At 34.4% G+C, this 23,969-nt stretch overlaps 1 protein-coding gene across 2 annotated transcripts in view; it reads right to left on the reverse strand.

The window, feature by feature from the left end:
* Window positions 1–1,063: 1,063 nt before the first annotated feature.
* Window positions 1,064–23,969, reverse strand: part of LOC134530758 (uncharacterized) — a 30,834-nt gene continuing 7,928 nt past the window's right edge. Inside the window, exons 4-8 of one of the 2 annotated variants that reach the window (XM_063365904.1) lie at window positions 21,635–21,840; window positions 20,765–20,956; window positions 13,068–13,215; window positions 11,467–11,545; window positions 1,064–6,926 (exon numbers count right to left, since the gene is read on the reverse strand). In XM_063365904.1, the coding sequence (XP_063221974.1) occupies window positions 6,706–6,926; window positions 11,467–11,545; window positions 13,068–13,215; window positions 20,765–20,956; window positions 21,635–21,840 (846 nt within the window). In that variant the 3' untranslated portion in view covers window positions 1,064–6,705. Of the gene's footprint in view, window positions 6,927–11,466; window positions 11,546–13,067; window positions 13,219–20,764; window positions 20,957–21,634; window positions 21,841–23,969 lie in introns of both variants that reach the window. The other variant, XM_063365902.1, reaches the window with a different exon arrangement.

Genomic DNA, 23,969 nt, shown 5'->3' on the forward strand with positions numbered 1-23,969 from the left:
GGTACTTCGAACTTTTTGTCACGTGACATACATAAGCCAATCAAATATTTTAACTAAACAGTAAACAAATATCTGAATGTTTATTAATTTCGCGGTAATTGGATGTTACGATGTTAGTGTATTTTCACGGAAAGTAGTAGCTATATGGTCGTTGCAAAGTAGTGTGAAAATGTTTGAAACAAAGAGAATGAAAACGCAAAACTTTTCTTCTGATGAGAAAATGAAGGTGTTGAGCCTAGTTGAGAGGCATAAAAATATAATAGAAAATAAGAGGACGGATGCTGTTTCGAGCAAAGAAAAGGACGCAGCATGGGAGAATTTATCGCTAGTGTAATTTTGTCTAAGTTTAAACTAAGTTTTAATAGCAGATGAAAATAAAATAAAAATTATCAGTTTTTTTCCTTTAGAACATACAAAATTCCTTGTAATAAATGTTCTTTTAAGACTTTTCAAAAGAAAAACCTTTAATTACTTCCTTATTAAATGAGTTCTTAAATAAAAGTGGAGTTTGCGAACATTCTCGAATGTATTTATAATAAAGGATTTCACATTAAGTTCACCTTAAAAATGTTCCACAACTTCAGCAATAACATTTATATCAAAAATAAAATGTACACCTTCGGTTAGTTCTTCGTATTCCTCCACGGCATCCATTTTATTTTTCTTGTTTTGTGACAGTAAGTGCCGCTTAAATAGTTAGGGGCCCGATTTCCACCACTTAAACTAAGGGATGCTTAAGATTACTTAAGAGTTCCTTAACTGTTGGTGAAACGATTCAATGTGCTAGGCAGCCCTTACACATGCCTTAAGCAGCTCTTAAAAGTTAGGGGACATTGGTGAAACCGGCCATAAGTCTTTAGCCACAAAGTGCAGATATTGGCCTGTTTAGTAAAAAAAACAATCTGGGTTCGCAAACCCAAATAGCCAAAAGAAGGTGTTAATCTGCCCAGTAATCTGCATATGCGAGCTATGTATAGGTCACATAAAACCAAGGATTGACATTACTCAAAGGAAAAATAAAAATTTTCTACTAGCATTTGGATTTCTTTTAACTTTTAGAATTGACGTCAACCGGGCCTGCGCCCAAGAAGCCTGGTCAGCCTCCGCCACCTTTCCCCTCACCACCAGTCCCACTTCCTGTACTGTCAGCCGCTCCATCTTGAGCACGTAGTCGTGTGTTTGGGTTTGAATAGCGCGCCACGAACTACCTCAAGAGGGCGCTGTAGCAGCAGTGAGACGTCCCCCTAAATTTGTAATAATAATATTGTATAGCTTTTTATTTTTTCCCCATTCATTTGTGTCGCCACTGACGGGTGGGAGGGTTTTCGTTTTGTTTAAAATTATAAGTTTTAGTAAGTAAGTCTAAGACGCTGCCAGGCAAACTCAAACACGAACAAAGTTGAAATGTATATATATTTTAATTAATAACTCTAGGTTAAATAGTAATAGAACCGTGGGAGAACGTGTATTAATTTATGAAGTGTTTTTGTATTTCTTTATATAAAATTACAAGGCACTTAATCAGAAAGGCGTACTGGCAAGGCTCCGAGGGCGCACGGCACTCGTTCAGTTTCACACCGCCAACGACCGAGGTAAGACACTGCCTTCCGCACCCGGGGACTTCACTCTTTGTTTACTGACTATTAATTCAGTTTTCTGCTTTCACGTATCCCCGGGGCCTGCCTCGGTTGGGGGACTGTTTAACATAATCATTTTTTCAACTCTTAACGAGTCTTTTCACGTCTAAGTAATCGCTTGTGCAGGCCACGTGCGTGGGCCTTATCCCTGCGTTCTGATTAGGTGCCTGGGATCTTGGAGATGCACCTCGTGAGACAGTGTACGGGAGTACGTGCCATTATTAAACGTATTAATTCTAATTGTCTCCCTGTATTTTTTTGCACCGACCACGTGGCGACCTATACGTCGTGAGCAGGCGTGTGGGATGCCTGGAGAGCCCACTACGTGTTATACCATAAGCATGCCCGACGCTGAGAGCGGGTCAGGTCCGAGTGTACTACGGGAGTTAACCGAGGGTCCAGTCTTGCCTCACACGCTCTGAGACGGATGATAGTCGGGTCCACGTGCCCTTCCACGTGGTGGCGCCCATTACCAAACAACACCGTAGCGACCCTCTCGAAACCCGAACCCCGACCGAATATACACCTGTCTGAATTTTTATGCTGAATAAACATACGTTTGACTTAAACATATTAACATCCCTATACACTGCTTCTCTATATGCCTGGAGTTTCCACTTACAGCAAGGCTTGTATCTCGGCCGCTCCAAGATAAATTTTGTTGTTCTGTGCAGGAGCACATCATTTCCCCCAGTGGATTAGCTCCACTTCCTCCCCTTGCGCAAGGAAACCAATTCTGAGCGATCAAGAAAGAACCTTCGCGTGAGCTCGTGTGGGCTTTGTGGTCTCTGCTTTAGGTGGTGAAAATACCCTCCTTCTTCAGCACTCACACCAGTCAAACAAACTTCTCAACTGAAAAGATTTTTTTATAGAGATGCAGAACTATACTACTGTTGTGCAGTTTACTGTCTGTTAGCTAAGAGTATTCACTGACTGCTGTGATTACATGGGATAAATTACTTTACATTGTATATGCCCTTCTACAAAATATTATGGGAAACAACTGGCTATTAAATTATATTAATATTGCCTAAAAACATGATTTTTGTAATACAGATAAATAATATTTAACTTCGTGCAAAAACGAAAATGCTTTTATACTACACCAATTATACTCAACATAACTACCTATAGTGTGAGTCTGAAAGAATCATTCTGAGTATGTAGGGGAAAAAAAATACAAGTGTTTCAAAATGTCATAATTATAAAATTTATTATTTACTTTGTTTTTACTTGTTCGAGGAATGTATTTTCTAACAATAACAAATATAACAAACTTGTTCACATCCACACATAATTTTGACATTTCCTCTCAGTTACATTTTTGAATAAAATACCAAAATAGAATGAACATGCATTATGTAAGCATTGAACACTTTCTTATTGTATAACTACCATTCCTGTTCGCAAAATATTGTTTTCCATCAACCTAATAGGTTTACATTTTACAATATACAAAAATAAAAATGTATACATTGTAATTTCAGTTTATCACAATTACTACAGTATGTATTTTTATAAAGAACTACCTTTCTGTGCATATTCTTTCAAAATCACAAAAGGAACCCTCAATAGATTTGTTGTTTACAGAATCATTAACATACAAATCTCACCTCTCCAAATTTGTACTTTGTACACAGTTTTTTTCCATATCATATTCAGAAAACAACATAATTTACTTCATGACATTCAGAGCTAACTTCCCCAATTATTAAGCTTCATAAAACATATACAGTATAATACCTATCCACAACAAAACATAGAATATCTTAAAAACCAAAGCTTGCACATTAAATTATGGCAACTAAGTATGGCACAATAATATGGTAACTTAATGTCACACTAAACACAGACCAAACTTACTATGCACTATGCAGTAATAAACAATTGGGTTAAACAACAGCTAACTGATACAAAACACTTGTTAACACAAATATAATATAGCTGCCAACAACTGTGATGTATTTTAAAATTGAATGTTTATTGATTATTTTATTATGTGGCAAAGAAGTAATTCATATTATAATACAGCATGTGAAAATAGGCATCCACCAGCAAACAAAGTATGTACAATAAAAAAAAAAAATTGCTGCAGCAATATAAACACAGATTCACAATTCTCGCTCCAAAATCATAGGATACATTTGAAGCACTGTACAAAGTTAACCAACCTGAATTTAGAACTTTATTTTGAGTTATTTAATCAGTTAAGTAATACAATACATCAAATAATAATTGCTCAGCTATAAACTCATATTGCAGTAAGCAACTGAATTCGTTCTACTCCAATGAGTTCATTTTGGCCAAATCAGTGGGAGAATAGGCCCAAATGTTTCTGTCTATTTGTATAAATCCTATGGCTTCTGCCCAACTAGTCAACAGATCATTGGTCACAAGCTTGTCACATATAGCTTGTAGAATGGTGACCAAAACATTACCTACCATTTGATAACAAACAACAGAGCTCTCCCTCACATGTATAATTTAATATTGGAGAACATGCCTGCACACAATGATGTATTTTGTTCAAAACTTCTATACAAAACATTTACACATATGGCTAAATTGACTTTCTGGTTTGTTTGATAAGAATAATAAAAAAACAATGAAAAAATTGGAGGGAAGAAGGTGAACTAGTGTCATAAGTTAAGATCGGTTAAGATTCAATAACAGGTTTTATGTTGTTGCAAGTTGTACCCCCAGAAAACATGATACTTCACAAACCTATTTTAGTGAAATTAAAAATTTAGATTTTAAGAAATAATTCAGATTTGTGTGTCTCACAATTAATTAAATGATGACTTAATAGTAAAAATATGTAAACATAAAGTTTAAAACCTTATTTGTCACATTCTCGATAATAGTAGTATTGCATTCATTTTGTCATCAGAGTTACAAAAATATTAAATTGTTTGATTTTATTGTCTGAAAGAACTAGAAGAAAAATAATTACAAGACATCAAACAAAAATATATCTCTTCTTACATGGCAGTAAACGAAAAAAATTTCAATGTGATGATACAGCACGGTATGGTACTCAGCAAGCTATGGGTCATACACTTGTTAATTAACTTTTTTCTGATATTCAAGCTTGCAAAAACTGAAGCAGTTTCCACAAAAATTTAGTTATTCTCATGGAAATATTATAAAATTAAATTTAAAAATTTATTATAATGGCCAGATATTTAGTGTTAAAAATCCTATTTCTGTGAACTTTAAATGTACAAATCATAACACAACTAGAGTGAAAATTATTAAAGATGTTAAGTTTTTTCGGAGTCATTTCAGCCAAATCAACTAGGAACTTGTGCTTCAATATCATAAAAAAAAATTCTAATTTTAAACAAATTATACTAACTGGATCAGTTAGATGGCATGATTACAATTACATTGTAAAATAATAAAAAATTGATGAAGCGCAATCATATTTAACAACCATGTGATTTGGCATAAAACACCCTTCTTTTAATACTACAAAGTACAAACCAGTAAGCAATACCTAAAACTTCTTCTATTATGTCTAGTACAAAAAAAAACTATAGAGTATATTCTAAATAAGCAGTGAATATGTATATTTAACAGCATGAATATTAAACCTGTCTGTACTAAAAGAGTAGATATTAAATATGAAATAATTTTATTTCAATGAGTTTTCAGTTAAAATTGCTCATTAATTAGTGCAGAAGACATAACTGACAAAAAATTTCTTAAAAACGTGTAACAGAAACAGTATTACTGAGGGTACTTTATAGTAATTATTAGGGCCTGGAAAAATTAGCATTTTACTAAAAATGCTATTTTTTTTAATTTACACTATAAATAATATTTTTGGTTAATTTCCAAAATAAATGCTATTTTACCTAATATTTTATATAATTTTTTTTTTTTCAGCTAAATTAGTTTAAATATCATTAATTAGCAAAAATATCCTTTATAAAATGCCAGATAGGTATTTTGTTAGTTTTCAAAATCATTGTACAAAATGTACATTCTTACACTTAGAAACAACCCTCTCTTGTAGACTTTCAGTGACCAGACTCAGCTTGTATTCAAACTTTGCTTTATGTCTAGGACACACGTGTATGTATAATTAAATTATTTTAATATATGTTTGTCACTTAAGAATTATCAGGAACTTAAGTTAATACACGAACACAACAGGTCCACCACCTTTGCCACAGACTTTCTCATCTCACAGACGAAAGGTGTATGATTGGCTAATAAGATAAACAATACAGCCTGCACTTTCTTGTATTATGCTTTAGTGGGAGTGTGAAAGTAAACCACAGCATTAACTACAGATACTTGGCATTCCCCCAAATGGTACACTAAACCCATACATTCTGGTTATCATTTTTTGTACCCATACTTCGTGATATTGCCATGTCTCTATGATGCAACCATGTTACATACATTCTGAGATAATTTTAAAATACAACCCAATCCAATTAATCCAGTATCTTGTGTATTATTCTTTAAACCTGCAAATTAATTTTTGTTGGCATATCACAGTATCATATTTTTTTTTACTTAAACAACTATTTAAATTTATTAGAATTTTTAATCTAAAAAGACATTATAAAATTGTGGTTTTTGTACAGAACTAAACTATTGGGTTATTTGGAGGTATTTTTATACATTAATATTTTGTTTAAAAATATTTAGAATGTAAATATTAGGTTTTAAATAAATTTAATCTAAAATGCTAATTTCACTACAATAGATGCTAATTTTTCCAGCCGCTAGTAATTATGGCTGTCAGAATCATGAATCACTGGTTCATTTACACAGGAGTGTTGGAGTCCTCATGCAAAACGATGGTCGCAAAAAAAAAACAGAATGGCTTGACGAGTGGATGAGTTGAACAAAAAGGAGTTTTGATATGTTGACATTTTAGATCCAAACCCAGCAACAGTTTCAGAACATTGCAAGAATTAAACTTTTTTTTTTCACCCCAAGTAAATAAATATCTTTTTTCGATCGAATGTTACGTGATTTACGCGGATTAAAAAAAGAATCAAAGCGCCGAGGAGTCAGCGACGCAGTCGGCCCGGACGAACCGACGCAGCTACTCCCCCTCCTGGGAGTTGTCGGAGGCCGAGTGGCCGGCCAGGAGGATGGACAGGGACGAGTCCGAGTGTCGGTGGTGGGGGTGGTGGGGGTGGTGGTGCGAGCCGGGGCTCACCTCGGGCAGGGCCGCGTAGGGGCAGCTGTCGGACTGCTGCGACGCCAGCGTGCCCACGGACGGGCATTCCAGCAGCTCCAGGGCTTCCGAGGGAGTGGGCGGGCCTACAAGCACACACAGCTCATCCCACCGTTCAGGGGTACTGAATCATCACCATCGGTTCGGTTCTCTGCTCAGAACTAGTGCTGTTCTGATACCATCTCTCAATACCATGATACCACCACCACCACTACAAACAACATTTACAATTACTGGCCACATTATATGAATAAACAACTGAAACATAATTTTTTTTATAAATATAATCACGAACGTATTTTTTTGTCTAAATCTAAATTTATAGCATGTTTATTAAATACTGTGCACTACTTATTCATTAGGTAAACATTGTTTCAATTTATTTCTAGTTCAATAGAACTCAAGATGATAATTTTTATGATTTGTCTTATAAGATTTAGCTAAAGAATTCATTAAAATGAAAATACTATTAAAATTATGTCAAATAAACATAGCAAGTACATATTTAAAACAAATTTATGTTCTGGTTATAAATTTTTCCATAATTATTGTACCAATACTTTGGTACTGGCCAAAAGATGAATATTTGCTGGTATCCAATATAATGGTGTATCAGAACAGCCCTGTCTTTAACCAAATATGTGAGAAGCATTATAGCTAGGCCTGTGCGAAGCTTCGACTAAGCGAATCAATTGAATCTCTTTTTAGTATTTGATTAGATATCGCCAGGAAATAAGCTGTTTGTTTTATTTGAAGCTTCAGTTGTGATGCAAAGCTTACAGACTCAGGTGAAGCTTTGCATTTGTTGCAGAGCTTTAAAACATTGGAAGCCTTAGCTTCATAATTAAAAATTTTTTTAAAAATATATTTTGCTTGAATAAAGCTGGTTACTTAAAAAATCAAAAGGTGGCATTCTACTTGCTTTTATGAATGCTCAATATTAATAATATGCTTTGTTAATTTATAATTTTTATTGAATGCATATAGGGCTCAATTGTTTAACAATTTAATCATTTCAATCATTACAAACATTAATGATTTGTTTTTTTCGTTTATCCCATATTTAATAAAATAAATGTGATACAGCTTCACCGAGAACAATATTTGCAATTCGATTTGAGATTGTGAATATTTTAAACATTCTAAACCTTCTAAACATTCGATTTGATATTTTCTTTGCATCAAAAAACTAGTATTTGCACAATGCCTATTATACGCTAGTGTATTTTTAAAAATTCAGGAAAATATTCGTAATTAAACCTATGTGTTTGACTGAGTTCATCGGCGCATTAGGTCATTATACAAAAATTAATTTTCTGTTTTTCTATAGTTGTGTTCTGCACACAAATCAACCTATACTGTCACATTTACAATACATTACGAATAATAAATAATAGTCATACTTATAATAAGGGATGTGCCTGTCAAATCCTCGAATCCCACCAAATCTCCAGTATTTGAAAGATTTGGGATTCTAGGAAAAAGATTCTACAAAAAATATTGGCGTAATAATAGTAAATTAAAAATTTCAACACTACAAAAATCTTATGTTTATCTTTGTACTTATTCTAATACCATTTTCCAAAATATTATTCTTTTAATGTATGAATTAAGTAAATTAAATACATATAGTTTATTCATCTGGAAAACTTAGTTCACATGGTATGAATATATATGTATTGGTTGCTATATTTAAGGATTCAAAAATATGGTGAGAAACAAAATTTGCAGAAAATGACCCAAATTCTGCTGTTTTTAAAGTTTTTCCCAAAGTTTCTCAACATAAAAAAACCTAAAGTTTGGCATGGAACACGGCTGTTTACATGAGTTGATCAACGCCATTTATGAAAACATAACGCGGGTCATAGATATTTAACACAGGAAACAAATTTCAATAAAAAAAATATTTTCATATATCTCGAATGTAGTATTTTTTTAAACTAAAGAGTCCATCAATTTTATTTATGAATGCCACAAATGTGATAAGTTGCTCTTAGTGCTGTGTTTGTACGTCTTGTGTTTTCATATCGTTGGTTATTTAGTGAGGGGAAAAAAAGAAGGGATTTTTTTAAAGGAAAAGTTATACTGGTGTTTTATGTTTATACCTAGTTTTAAGTATATTTCTTTCATTACTTAACGTGGCACAACAGTTTCGTTTTTCAATTAGAGAACTATGTTTCCTGGTAAATGTCAGAACAAAATTGAAAATTAACATAGTATGTATTAACCCATCTTAACGTTTGTTTACACTTAACATTTTAGAAATTTTATAGGTAAGGCCAAGAAATAATTGTCAATGGTATGAGAAAACATGTTACAATGTGTTTAACGTACTTTTAGCCCCGTCCCCATGTTTTAATTTATTTTAGTTATGTACTACAACATCTAGAAATGTACAAATTGTGTAGGTCCTTCCCTGTTTATGCCAAAAGGTAGTGTTGGTGTACTGCTTCCTAGTACCTACCATGGGTTTTAATGATTCAATAGTAAGTTATTTTAATTTTTTGGTTGAATTAAAAAAAGTTATGGAGATAAACTTATGTATATTTTTTTTAAGATAGTATCTGAAACCCATAATTATTGTTTTTATTTTGTAAAAACAATCAGTAATTCTGAAGAAAAGCCTTGTTTCAGTGGAGAGGAAACTACTAAACAATTTTTTCTTAATTTCCTGGCATGTTTTCAAATTATTTTGCAAGATGGCATTGTGATACTTCAAGTAGTATATCATTTAATCAAATGATTTAGTTAGGTATAAATATAATAATAAGATGTAAATTAGGTTGGTTGATATAGGTTAGTGACATTTAAAATACTGTAAAATCATTAGGAATTACCAATTTAAAATGTAATTAACATTCTCAGCAACAAAAAAGTGCTATGAAGAAGCACTGGATATTTGTTAAAATTTATATTTCTTGTACATTATTTCATTTTTGACTCTTAAAACCTAGATTCGGATTCGAGGCACTCTTTGAGATTCGGATTAGAGAAAATTAGAATTTGACCCATCATTACTTATAGTACAATAACTAATACATTAAAAAACTGACTTATTATTATTATTATTCAACAATTTGTTAAGTTACGATGAACACACAGAACAGATTAACAGACTGACAGAATGACAGAATGACAAAATGACGGGTTAAAATTCACGAGCATCAGCGAGCACTGATCGTGTTGAATTTATTCCACTCTGGCACATATACAGCAAAACCCCTTATTTGCACTTTTCATGGGGACAAAGTAAAAAAGTGTAAAAAGCGGGAAAGTGTAAATAAAGGGGAAAGTATAAAAAGGAGTACAGTTTACCTTATTTAGAATTTTTTTCCTTTTGTTTAATAGCACATACTATAATGCAGGTACAAACACACTAACAACAAATTTTACTTTAGTATTTAATCAATTATTAATTTACCACATTTGACAAAAATAAAAAAAGAATGAAAGCCAAAATGTTTTTCTGATTACTTCCTAACAAAAAAATCTGAAATTTTCTTCTGCTTGCTTTTTTGACTGTTTAAGGAGATTATTTGCCTCTCCAAATTATAAATACAGTTGCAACCGGCAGGGTTTATAACAAATACGGGCTACATACACATTGCTCACAGTAAAAATTTTTTTTTAAAAAAGGCTGCAATTTGATTAAAATTTACAGTCAATAGCGTGCCGTACGCGGAGAAAGGTCATTGTACTCGGTCAGCTGCTGTAACGGCGCGGCGGCGCATGCGCACTCTATGCTCCGCCCAGACTCATGACCTGCCATCAGCAGCCAGCCAATAGATGCGAGCTTAGCGGAAAAAAATATAAGCTCCACCTCCCATGTACCAATTTTTGCCAGTTATAATACCAGTTTATTGGTATACGCACCAGTTTTCTCGCTGCCGTGACGTGTTCAAGTTTACGTTTATCATGATGTCTTGATACCAATAATTAATTATTTACTATCCCCATAAATAAATGGTTAGTTTAAAAAATATGCGTCAACTGTACAATACTTCCGAAATTATAAAAGACGTATAAAGCAGTTACCAAGACTCCGCTCATTTTATCTTGTGAAGTTTATGTCTCGTACCAGTATTTCGGCTAAGTTGTGACATAAATACAGTATCAGAACTTACAAGCAGCCATGTTTGTGTTTACGTTTTTCCCTCGTGCATTTTAGATTGTCTCCTGCTATAATTACTAGTACTTTTACACGCCTAGGCTTAAATTATTACATGTTTAGAAATAAAAGCAACTTTTCATGTTATAAAATATGAATATTTTGCGATTTAAGATGTTCATTGCCGAACTATAAACGTTACGTTTTTCACAATGTTTTTAGTCCTACTATGGTTGTTACGTGACGTAAATAGCGGGAAGGATTCGATTTTTGAGACGTAATTCGCGTGAAAGTATTGTATTGGACTAAATGGGAACTAAACGGGACCTGAAGAATATAGTGCAAATAACGGGAAAACGTAAATAACGGTAACGTAAATAAGGGGTTTCGCTGTATATAGAAATTTGTTAACATCAGAGTATTGATTCCCTTTTCATGCTTGGATTAAATTCAAAAGAAGAAATCATGATATAGAATAATATTTATGTATTAAATGATAATAGGATAATTATAAATACCAGAATCTAGGACAGTTGCTGGAGGTGTCATAGTGGATGACATGCAGTCGATTGCCATGCTGAGCTGACTTGAAGTCATCTGGAAAAAAATGAATTTGAAAAGTACTGCGATCTCAAACACTTTCACACACTTTGAAGCCTTATGCTATCAATTTAGTTCAAGATATGTGGTACCAGTACAGACAAATATCTCTAACAGTACAATTAGTATGAAGCAAATTGAAGGAAGATTAACACACAAACAACTCCAGACAAAGAATTCACAGCTTTTTATTCTGCGTATAAAACTTAAATCTTACTACGCTTGAAGGGCTTAAAGCCAACACTCTCCTCATGTGACGGTACATAAGTCACTAATGCATGAAATCTGCACATCCAGCGGTACTTACGTAGCTTTTGCAAGTAGTCTGAATACCTACCATGAGGAAGGAAATGTAGAGAGGTGGTAAGGAAGAGCAATTTTTAGAATGACATGAAATTGCATAACCTTTACAACCACTTAAAACCACCTCACATGGTACAATCATATATATTTCATGCTTTACATTACTGTGTGGTCTCTTTTGTATTTTAAAAGCAAGTAAGTTTAAAATTCTTATATCTCTCAGTGGTGCTGTTTTCACTATCCCTCTTCCCTCCCCATCACACATCCCTGTCGCTACAGTTGCCTGGCACCTAATAAGTGTCAAGCTTAACGCACGTCAGCAGCTGGATATATGAATTAGTATCTTTCTCTTTAAGACAAACTGAAAAACTACTTTGTGATTAAAATGTTGCATAGGGAAGAGACTGTGGCCCTCATCTAATGTAAGTAAATTATTGTACATGTGTGTTATATATATGTGTGTGTATATATACACACACACGCGCACGCACGCACACACTAAAATCAGCAATGTTTTGGAGACTTTATTGGACCATTTCTAGTTTTTGTAATGTAAATTTCAAAGGTTTAAGTTTTTAATTAGTTTTTATTTTTTGTCTGGGATACACACATTATAGTTGACAAACATGAAAATATACTATGAATTACAGTGATTATTAATTGAAGAGAGCTGGGGAAGATGGGCCTTTTGTACTATGAGCTCTTTTTCTCACGTATGTTACAAATCTTTGCTGTTTAAACTCACGCACACATACACACAAACACACTCTACCATTGAACTAATTTTTGTTGCACAATTAGAACACCCTTAAAAGATTAAGTTGAACCATTCTTTGGAAATAGGATCCATAGCACCATTGGCCAATCTTCCCATAACTCCTCAAATTTAATATTTAAGTAGCTAATTGACTTGAAGAGAAAACAAGAGGGGATTTAAAAGTGCTCTGATGATCTAAAATATTGGAATGTGCCACAAATATACCTGTCTCATACCCTACCCTTCATGATGCTGTTTAGTAATGGCATCAAGCTCTCTGGCAAAATCTAATGGACAACTAAAATAAACTAAAATGGAGACTCCACAGACTCTGATAGAAAGTATCTTAAAATAGGTGTCTTTGCAGAGGTAGTAAATATATATTTTATAAATAAAATAAAAAATATCCAATATTTAACATGGATTTGTATGTGTGTGAAATTGTTACATTTTATTTACCTCAGAACTATAGGTTAGGTCACATGACGAGAACTTCTTTGAATCATTCCCATCAAAATGAGAATTGCACACAAAGTTCCTTATCTTGCACAGCATGAACTCTGGTACCTCAAAGCCTTTGAGCTCATGGAGGAGGAGATTAGGATTGCTACTGTCAAAACCAAACAAGAACAATGAATAATCTCATGCATACACATAGTACATATCTTAACAGCACAAATAAGCTTAAACAAACCTAAGCTTGTGTCATTGACAGCAAACAAGTCAAGTTCTTTTTAAGATAATGAATTATACTTATTATCACTTGTATGAGCCCAGTGTACGATCAATATATTTAAGTACTATATTTATGAAATCTAACAAAATAGCACTTTACCACCAAACAACTCACTATCCATTCAGTATTCTATAAAGAGTGTGTGAAAAATCTTAATTATAACTAATGAACTAGTATATACAATTCCAACTTTATTACACTGATAAAGCACAAATGATAGGAACTCTATGTATTGATACACCAATACATATATCAGATCACATATTAAACTTGCTGTCTACCATAGCACTCTAAATATGAATCACTTCAATTCAGAGTACAAACTCTTCTTCTAGCCTTACCCAAATATCTCTGGCTTTATAACACATATTTCTGTAAAAAAAAAAGTTTTCTAACTTTTGTGATTAGCTTAGCATTCTAAGCTTGATCAAACAGTTTGGGTACCACAAAAACCATACATTCTCTAAAGTATTACTAATGGATTTTCCATTAACTGTTTATGGTGGTTCCTTCAACATTCTCAGAATAATTTATCATAAATAGTTATTGCAAATTTAACTACATATTTCCTAAAATATTTTGTTCATAATTACATGCAAATTATTGTGAAAGGTTTTCAATCATGCACCAATTAAGTCAAAAAGTTCAGATTTTTTTAAAGTTGGATCTGACAGTTGACCTTGGCCACATTAATGTGTTGCTAGTAATGATGGTCTATTCCGATTCCATCGATTCAACTATTATCATGGGATTCAGAATACAATGGTTTTGGAATTGACCGTGACAGATTCCTGCATTGTTTTTTTAAGTTTTCAAAATAAATTTCTTACACAACGTAAGAAAATATAAAGAAATTAGATGCATATATAATTTTTAAGCTACATTATAACTCATTTTAATGTAACCAGGATTTACAGATTCTGGTGATTAACATGTTTATTTACTTGCACCTCCATTTTCCCTCCAGTATAAATGCATTACTACCTACTTTCCCGCTTTAAACTAAAAAATTTCCCGCAAATTATGTTGCAACAGCACTGCATTTAATAATAAACCTTCAGAAACGTTTAAAAAGAACCATAAAAGTTAAAAAAAAAAAATTGTAACTTTTATTTATTAAATGTTATTTATTTGGTAATGGCAGCTACGTTTGCCATTGTAAAAACCTAAAAAAATTTTTATGCCACCTGCCATGGTAAACCACATGGCCATGAATCAAAACTTTGGTGACGTGAACGCGAAAATTAAGATGTTTCATATCTCTCCCCTTTAAACTTTAAAGAATTATTAATGAAATAAGTTTTTAATGAGATTTTAACAAGTTTAACAGTGGATTACTGAGTCCATATTAATATTTAAAATAAGTTCAAAAGGAACATAACCAAATTAACAGAAATGTGTAAGAAAATCTCACCATAAAAAGTAGACATTTTGAGATGCTTCAACATGCAAATATCTTTCTTAATCAAGAACCAAAAATTAATTAGCTTTTTACGGTTGTGAAGAACTGCAAGACTGGATGGATTTATTGTATTCTCCAAGTGAGATAATTAAGTACTAGTTGATATGTATATTAAAAAGTACGCATCTATGATATTTTATTTAATGTTGTGTATATTTGTTTCTAATTGTTTCCATCATAGTGAGATAATAAAGTTTTCTTTCCAATTCCCTTTTTTAATTTATTTTTTTGGTCCTGGTCCCTTAAAATTAGAGATGTACGAACCTGCAAATTTTTAAGTCGAGTCGAGTCGAGTCGAATTTTACAATAATTAGTTCGAGTCGATTCGAGTCGAGTTTGTAGATCATAAATTCAAGTCGAGTCGATTCGAGTCTGAATTTTTATTTGAATCTTTGACACTTAAGTCGAGCTTGAATATTTGCACTTTATTGCTAAGAGTCCTTAGATGGTTGTCTTGTTATATCATGGCCCACTTAATCAAATATATTTAAAATACAAGTATTAATACAAATAATTCATTTAGGTTAAATTCTTAACTGATCAGGGATGTAGCTAGGAAAATGTGAGTGTGGGTTGCCTGCAAAAAAATGGTGACACAGCAAATTAAATACCACAACTTTAACGTCAATTGTTTTAGGAAAAACAACACCCCCGTTTAAATTTAACCAAATTTTCTCAACCATCGTTAACGTTCACTTCTATTTCAAGCGAATTCTTCTGTTTTTCTGTGCTGCCCAATGCTGAACTGCAGTTTTAAATGGGTAGTCTTGGACATCTGGACCTTCCAGCGAAATGCGAAGCAGGGAATCAAGCGTGAACTCACTCAGTCTGTTTCTCAAGTCAGTTTTTATGAGCTTCATTTGAGAGAAATCTCTCTCACAGTCAGCTGTGTGAAGTGGAATGACTCTGTACACTTGTGCGAGTTTGGCTATATTTGGAAACAAACTGCCAATTGTTTTGTCAGTGCAAAGAAAGTGGACCACTTCTGTACAAGTCTTTTTCCTGTGGTTATCAGCCATGTATTGCTTGATTTCACACCATTCTTGTAGGCAAAGTCTTGATTCTAATCCAAATCTTGCAGACAACAGTTTTATAGCTTCTGTTCCATACACATCAAAGCGATGGTCATGAGGAGATGGAAGATGTGTAGGGTTAAAAATGGAAAAACATGTTAGAATGTCACAATCGGTAAATCTGACTTGAATGTTTTCAATTAGTGTTTGGAGGTACTGTAATTTAATGTTCTTGAAATGAGCAGCATTTGTTGGCTTGGTGTGAACTGAGACACCTTTACTTGCACACATTTCCAAATATGATGCAATTTCCCTCTCATTTAATCCTTCAAAATCTTTCAGTCTCTGAAGTTTGTTGATGGTTGAATCTACAAAAGACTTCACAATACTCAAATCAGCATTTTCCTGTTGAAATATTTTAGAAAGACGGTTTATGATGGGTAATACGTCACACATTAACAACAGTGTTGCAATGAATGAGAATTCAGTCACATAAGAACACAGACCCCGAGCCCTTGCATCATTTCTTTCTTCACATTCCCTTTCAAGACTAAGTACAACACTTGGATAAATATCTTTCATCCGAAGTACACATTCTCCATAGCTCAACCACCTTGTATGACTAGGCTGCTTGACCTTGCCTTGTGGATCTTGAGGAAATAGACACTGTAATTCATGCAGGCCAGCACTTCTGACAGAGCTGTTTTGGTAAAAGTCAAATACCTGCCTCATAATGTCACAGAATTTTTTTATTCCAAGGGTCTTTTCAGCAGCTTGCGATACAGCCATATTCAACCTGTGGCCTGCACAGTGTACACCAACAGCTTCACATACATTTTCTACACCTAGCTGTTGCTGAATTTCTACCTGTTTCTCTCTTATCTTTTTAACTGCCCCATTATGTTTACCTGTAAGAACAGGTGCACCATCTGTTCCAATACCACACAGCTTTGAGAAACATAGATCACTATCATGCAAATATGATATAACAGCATTTGAAATGTTAACAGAGTTCAGGGCAACACCTTGCAAATTTGAGGTACAATTTTTTGTACCACTAAGGCCACTATTTCCTAAGTCACTGAGAATGTCAATAATTTTCAGGAAACTGCTTTGCAGGACACCTTCACTGTCAACATAACGTGCATGAATGACTAATTGTTCAACTACAGCTGAATCTGTAGTCTCATCAATTTCAATTGAGAAGAATGGTGCATTTTGTAACTTGCCCAAGATCTCATTTTCTATCACAGTGGATAAACTAATTACCATATCTTGAATGGATGTTCTACTACAGTAATTAGCATTTTTTGCTACACGAATTGTGTCTTTGATGGGAACACCAAGAAAGCATGCCAAGTCCAAAATAGGCTCAAAGTTTGTTGTATGAGGAATTTTCTTTTTGCACAAGAAGTATAGACATGCAAACGCTTTCATGAGATCTTCCTCACACATGCTTGGCTGTATTTTGTCACTGATGGGACCATGAAGGCTGGCTTGCAATTCAAGTTTAAGTGAATCAATATGTGCAGCACAATTTTCGTATCGAACAACACTTTCCAATCGCAAACGAGTGCATGGGGATTTTGTCCAAGTATCTCTATCAAAAGGAGTTTTGTTAAATTTTTGACACAGCAAGCAGAACATACCTTTAGCATCTGTGTTGTAAACCAACCATGCTCTGTTAGTTTTACACTCTCGCCTAAATGTGACTGCTTGTTTTCGTCCCACTGCAACTGCAGAACTAGTTGAGGGTGTTAGTGTGCTTGCTGGTAGCTGGTCTTCTGTAGATACACCCACAACACTTCAATAGGCGCAGTGTTTGTCACAAGGCACTTGTTTTCTAACTCTGATACTTTACAATTTGATTTGGTAGTCTCTTCAGAATGAACATTCTCACTGTCCAGAAAAATTTCCCGTTTTTTTCTTGGTTGTGAAACGAAAAACTTTGTAATTGTCCGATTTCTTTTCCCATTGTTAGACATGTTTACACTACTGTAAAAGAAAGCCCTTTGTGAATATCTTAAAATAAATACAGAACCGACAATGTTATTACTAAAACTAATGGCTTATTTATTTTAGTTTTCTCACAAAATTTTTATTAGTATACCATTTGTCACAAATTCTTCACTCACTCCTTTGGCACTCTAGAAATAGGCCATTGGAAGTAACAAGTAAATATACTCATCACCTCATAATACACAAGCCTTCTCTCAATAACAAAGAAAAACTTTCACAAGTCCAACTGACCTATCCACTCTGACACTCATACAACAGATTAATGTTTTAGTATAGGCCTACATGTCACTTTTGATGGTGCAGTAGAGTGGTTTGCTTGTCACTTAACACGGAAGATAGGAAGGTCCTTTGTTGACGCCTGGCGGCACTGTTATCTCTAAATCATCAGACGCGCGGCGGCAAACGAGCCAGGCTAGGCGGCGCGGAGTGTTTGACCTTGTCTTTGTCCCTCCAACGTAAGGAAAGAGGGGGAGGAATGGTTGCCTAGCAACGTAGAGACTTGGGGTGGGAAGGAAGTAGCAGAGAGCTTCTCTGCAGCGGCACATCACACGCAGCAAGACTGTCTAAAAATAGCTCATCCCCCTTCCATATTCACTCCTCCAGCTCCGGCCAGGCGGCAAAAACTGCTTAGCGCAACAAGGAGATAACATTCCTTGCCATACATCCAGGAATAGAGATATGGTTTTTAGATAAAATTAGTGTGGGTCGGCGATTTCCGAGTGTGGGTTTCACCGCCCCATGCCGCCCCATGTGGCTACATCCCTGACTGATATAATACAATTCAATAATTGAGGTATAGAGCATAGAATACAAGTATTTTCGAAATTTTTAAATTTTATTTAACAAATATCGCCCAACTGTGAAAAGTAAAAAATTCGATATCTCCTAAAGTATTTGAAATTTCTTATATCCGCCGGCTTTAATGAAAAGAGGAATTTAAAGAGCATATAATAAAAGTATTTTCAGATTTTTAACATTTTTTTTTCTCGCAAATACCGCTCAACTACATATTTACCTTATTTTGAAACGAACGAGTTAGCTGCGGCCTGTAGCATTCACGAGTCAATAAAAAACATTGAATATAATTTAGGCTTGTTGGCGCGAAGGTTAGGGTAAGTTTCACACAATCATTAGAACATTTTTGAAAACTTTCACTTATGGGAAGTGTAAGGCCGTGCTACAATTGGCGCAACATTACAATAAACGTTCCCATAACAAATATAATACATTTAAAGATTATTGCTACAACACTAACGCCGTTACGTTGCCGGCCAATCGCAAGCTGGCACTTCCAACCAATACATGCTTTTGTATTTGTATTGAATAGTTACACTTTATAAAATACTTTATACTTCATAATTAATTTTAACTTGCCACTTAACTTGGATAGCAAACAATTATACAAAACGCAATCTCGCCGAACGTAATAGTGTAAACAAACACGGAAAAAAAATTCAAGTTCGCCAACCTATACTTCCTAAAATTAGTGGAGCAAAGTTTTTTTTAAATGCCATTTCGTGATTGGTGGCGTATCAGTCGCAAACATGCGCACAAATATAACGCTACCGTTAATTTATTATTGTAACGTTGCGCCGATTGTAGCACGGATTTACTAAAAAAAAAGTAATATTTCTGCCGATATTATGATTATAAAATTTAATTCGTGTTTTGTTTATTAAAAATGTGTTCGTCTTCTTTGCTATGTGGTCACACCTGTTAAGTTGGCAATATGTAAAACTAAAATATAAATAATATGGCCGATTGTCGTCATTGTTTGTAAGTACGTGTTTCGGTCTTACGTACGTAATTTTTAGTGTCGGCCGAAGTCACGTAAGGAGATATTAAGAATTTATTGTAATTCAATTTTATTACCTATTTTATCATAGAGTTTTACCCGAATTTCCTTTCGAGTTTCGCCCCGTCGAGTAAAATAAACTCGAATGCCGAGCCGAGCCGAGCTGATGCTACTCGCTCGACTCGACTCGAATTTTCGAGTCTCGGCCCATCACTACTTAAAATATGTAAAAACATGGTTCTATTGTAATTTTACTTGGATCATTATTTAGTTATGCTTGAAAATAAAATTCTTAACTTAACCGAAGAAACCCCCCTTTTTTTACAATAATTACACTGATGTGATAATAAGGTTTGTAAAGTTTTAAGTTAAAACACTATTTCCAATTTATGTCTTTGGACGTTAAGACATATTTGATTGTTGGCAGTGTTTAAGCACATATTTCATCTAAATGTATGCGAGGTTAAAAGGCCTAATTTGTGCTAGAAATACAAGGTAGCAGTAACTGAGAGTAATAAAAATGCTTTTTAAGTTGTATATAATGTTAATTTGTGGATATAAAGTGAAATGTAATGCAATTATATTTTTAAAATCATAAACAGCCTTTTTTCCAAGTATATTATTCTGTAAAACACCAACAGAAAAAAAAAATAGGTATCACAATCAAATTCAAAGAATTGACCCTTTAATTTTAGAATCTAAAGTGGAATCAGAATAGGTATATTTTAGGAATCAGCCCAAAACTAATTGCCTGTGTTTTTAGTTCACTCAAGTTTTTTTAGTTACACTTGGTTTATATTTCAGCACAGGGTTACATTTTAAAATTGGTATTCCCATGTTGACATTCGATAATCCAGAGAATTCATTAATGCAGCACAGTTGTGGTTCCGAACATGTCGGGTTGAATACCTTTCACAATACCTGGTTAAAAAAGTAGGAATATGTTTGAGCCAAAAAGCACTGAGAAGAATGTTGAAGAGAGAAATGAAAAGTAGGGAAAGTTCAGAGGACGTTGAAAATAAGTAAATAGTTTGTATTGAATTCCAAACACTTTGTTATATTTTTTTTTACAAAATAAAGATTACCAAACAAGTTAATTAATTGCAAAGAAATGAAGAATGCATAGTTTACCGGTACTCTTCCGTCTCGGCCAACTCTCGTATCTCCTCCAAGAGCATGAGGTAAGCTTTGCCTCCAGACGGCATCAGGTTGTTGCGAGAGAGCCACTCCTTGTCTTCTTGGTCACCGAGGTACTTGAGCAGCCATGGGTGCTTAGTGTACAGGCGGCCTCGCGTCTGCCCGAACCCCAACACCTTGTTGGCTCTGGATAAGCAAAATGACATACATGCAAACACTAGTAGAGTGCAGTTAGAACTGCCTTTGTTTCAAAATGTAATGTGGCAAGATCTCCTGTAAATTAGAAAAGAATTTAAGTACAAAAATATTTAGTTATTAAGTTTAAACTATAATGTTGATTGTAATTTTTTGTGTGTTAGAAAATTGTGTTTACTGATCATTATGAAATTGTCTGAATTTTCCAAGTTTGAAAAGTTTTTTTACATTAGTATCAACTCTTGAGTTTATTAGCAATACATTTTTTAAGCATCTTAAATGGCAGCACAATGCTTTAGTTGAAAGAAAGAGTATAAAGCTGTTGTAGGGTCAGACTAAAAAGCATTAAAGAGTATCCTGTTTGAAAGACTTATCGTAAGAAAAAAAAAATATATATATAAAAATATTTAATATCATTAATTCTAATAATTAAGATGTAGATAAATTTAAATGATGAATTAAAATTTAGTTTCATTGTATATGTAATTCTATATTGCATTATGGCAGAGGTGATAATCATATTGTTGCTTTTGCACCAGTATGTGATTTTAGAAACTGCAAGTTGAAAAAAAAAAGACAATCACTATGAATATAATGTAAATATACAAATATAATTTCCATGAGGTAATGGGTTTGCTAGAAGGGTATACAACTTGAAAGAGCGCTTGCCTGGCACCCAAAACGAACAGCGTGTCCTTCAGTATTCGTGAAGCATTCCACTTTACATCCTTCCTCCGAGTCAGGTCCCCCCGAGGCTGCTTGGCAGGAGAAGCTTGCCCGGAAACTGGCACCCGAGGCTTCGTCCTTTTCCGCCTTGCAGATTGACTGGCTTCTGAGTCCGTATCAGATTCCTTGCGTTTTCGAAACAATGGGCTCTGGACAAAACACAGAAAAACTAACATGTAATTGCCTTACACTATTTTCTGTAGTATTTCTGGTTTTGTATACTTGGTTTTGAAATGGAGCTATATAACATTTCAATTTTATCTATTATAAACCAAAATAATTAAACACACTTTACTAAAGGGAGCTATAAAGCTAGCTCACTTACAGTTCTTGTATTACCTTATACTGAGAACATGGAAAAGATATGCACACAGGCTTAGTTACTGATAAATAATTACATGTTACATCTTTAAGTCACCAAGCTCGAATGCGGAACCAGACCAAGGCTCCGCTTTCGTTACACCAAAAATAAACGCTTGGTACTAAGAATTTATCTGTTAACGACTGGCCTGGTGTAAAAACTGCTATAACTCACCTATCCAAGTACAATGGTAATTGTAGTGGTAAGTAATGAGGGTGGTAGAGGTAATGTGGGTGGTGGTTGCAGTAGTGGTGATAACGATGCAAGCATGGCTCCAAAAGGTGAAGGACGAGGGGAGGGGGGGGGGGGGTTGCAGGGGGCAATAGCCCCTCCCGAGCCCAAATATTTTTATTTTATGTTTAAGGGTATATTTATGTAAACTTTAATTCACGTGTTAAAATTTTCTTACATCAAAAGTTGTTTGAAACTATTAAATAACAGTATTTGAAACCATGAAATTGTAAATATTCCAAGCCTATCTCTGATTTATTTAGGCTCCTTTCACACTAGGCACACAAAATGTGCCACAGTGTGGAGGCGTGGTGCGTCAGGAAAGTGAGCAATAATTTATCAAGCGATTGCTAAGCGGCACTCCATCATATTCACAATTTCCAGAATAAAAATGGGTTTTGAGGAAGCAAGTTCTGTGTTTATGTTGTTGCTAGAGTGAAAGAAATGCTGTAAAAAACCAGAAGATATTGGATGTATCCGATCCTTTGTTTATCAATAACAAAACTATTTCTAAAACTTTCTGATTGTTCCTTTGCAAGCATGTCCCAGATTACGATTCCTTGCTGCAGTTCTAAACTAAACTTTTCTGTGTGGAAACATAACTCCGCCATCACTCAAAGAAATAGCTACATTTCAGGAAGTTGCTTGATTACAAACGCGCCAGTGTGTGCATGACCCTTGACCACTGCTGGCGTGAATGTGCCACTCAATGTGAACAGTTCTGTTTGGTTCTGTTCCATGTAAACACGGTACCGCGCGTTTCTATTGGTGAGCTCGCAAAGGCCCAGTGTGAAGGGAGCCTCAATATCATGTCTTGCAACTGCAGCCTTTCTTTGTATGATAGCCCCTCCCAAAAGGTCTTCCTGGAGCCGCCTTATTAGCTCAGAGACTGCTCTTTGGACTTCCTGCCACTGCCATGGGAAGGTTGCCATAGTATGAATGATAGTAATTATACAAACAACACTGAAGTTTTTTGCCACTATCTTATCAGTATGAAGTGAACAAACAACAAAAAGCCCAGTTTTGAATCTAGCTGGGAATCGAATCCAGGATACAATAGGTTGGACGTACAAATGTAAAATTACTAGGGATGTGCGAAAGTGACTTTATCCACACGAAATGAAAGTGAAAGAAAATTTATCAAGTTTCGCAAAAGCGAAACGAAAATGAATTTTTCTGAGAGATAAATATATTCTTAACGAAAGTTAAGCGAAATTTTTTAATTAACAAAGAAAGAAAGTGCCCCAAAATTTGCTCTTCAGTAATAAATTCTATTACATAAATCATTTTGGTACCTTTTGATGTATATATAAATATTACTATTTAATAAAATCAACATCCGCCCTAGACCACACAACACAGCCCCATGTCACTCGTAAATTTCAAGAATCAATCCAGATCTTTCAGCGCACAGACTATTTCCTTTACAGTCGTAATGTCGCAGTCTATGATAATATATTTATCACGTGCATGGTACTGATGAAAAAATACGTGAATACTGCGGAACGGCCGCCATCTTGCACCACTGTCACACATGGCTAGCTCAGGAAGCTGTAAACCAGGCAAGGGACATGGTCAAAACAAAACATAACAAATGGTTGCTGCCAAGTGGTCATTACATGCAGTGACTTGTTGACCGTTTTGTCTAATTGGCTGTATATTATGAGGATTTTATATGCCAGTCAG

Source organism: Bacillus rossius, chromosome 3 (genome assembly GCF_032445375.1).
Source record: "Bacillus rossius redtenbacheri isolate Brsri chromosome 3, Brsri_v3, whole genome shotgun sequence".
In the NCBI taxonomy this organism is placed as follows: Eukaryota; Metazoa; Arthropoda; class Insecta; order Phasmatodea; family Bacillidae; genus Bacillus; species Bacillus rossius.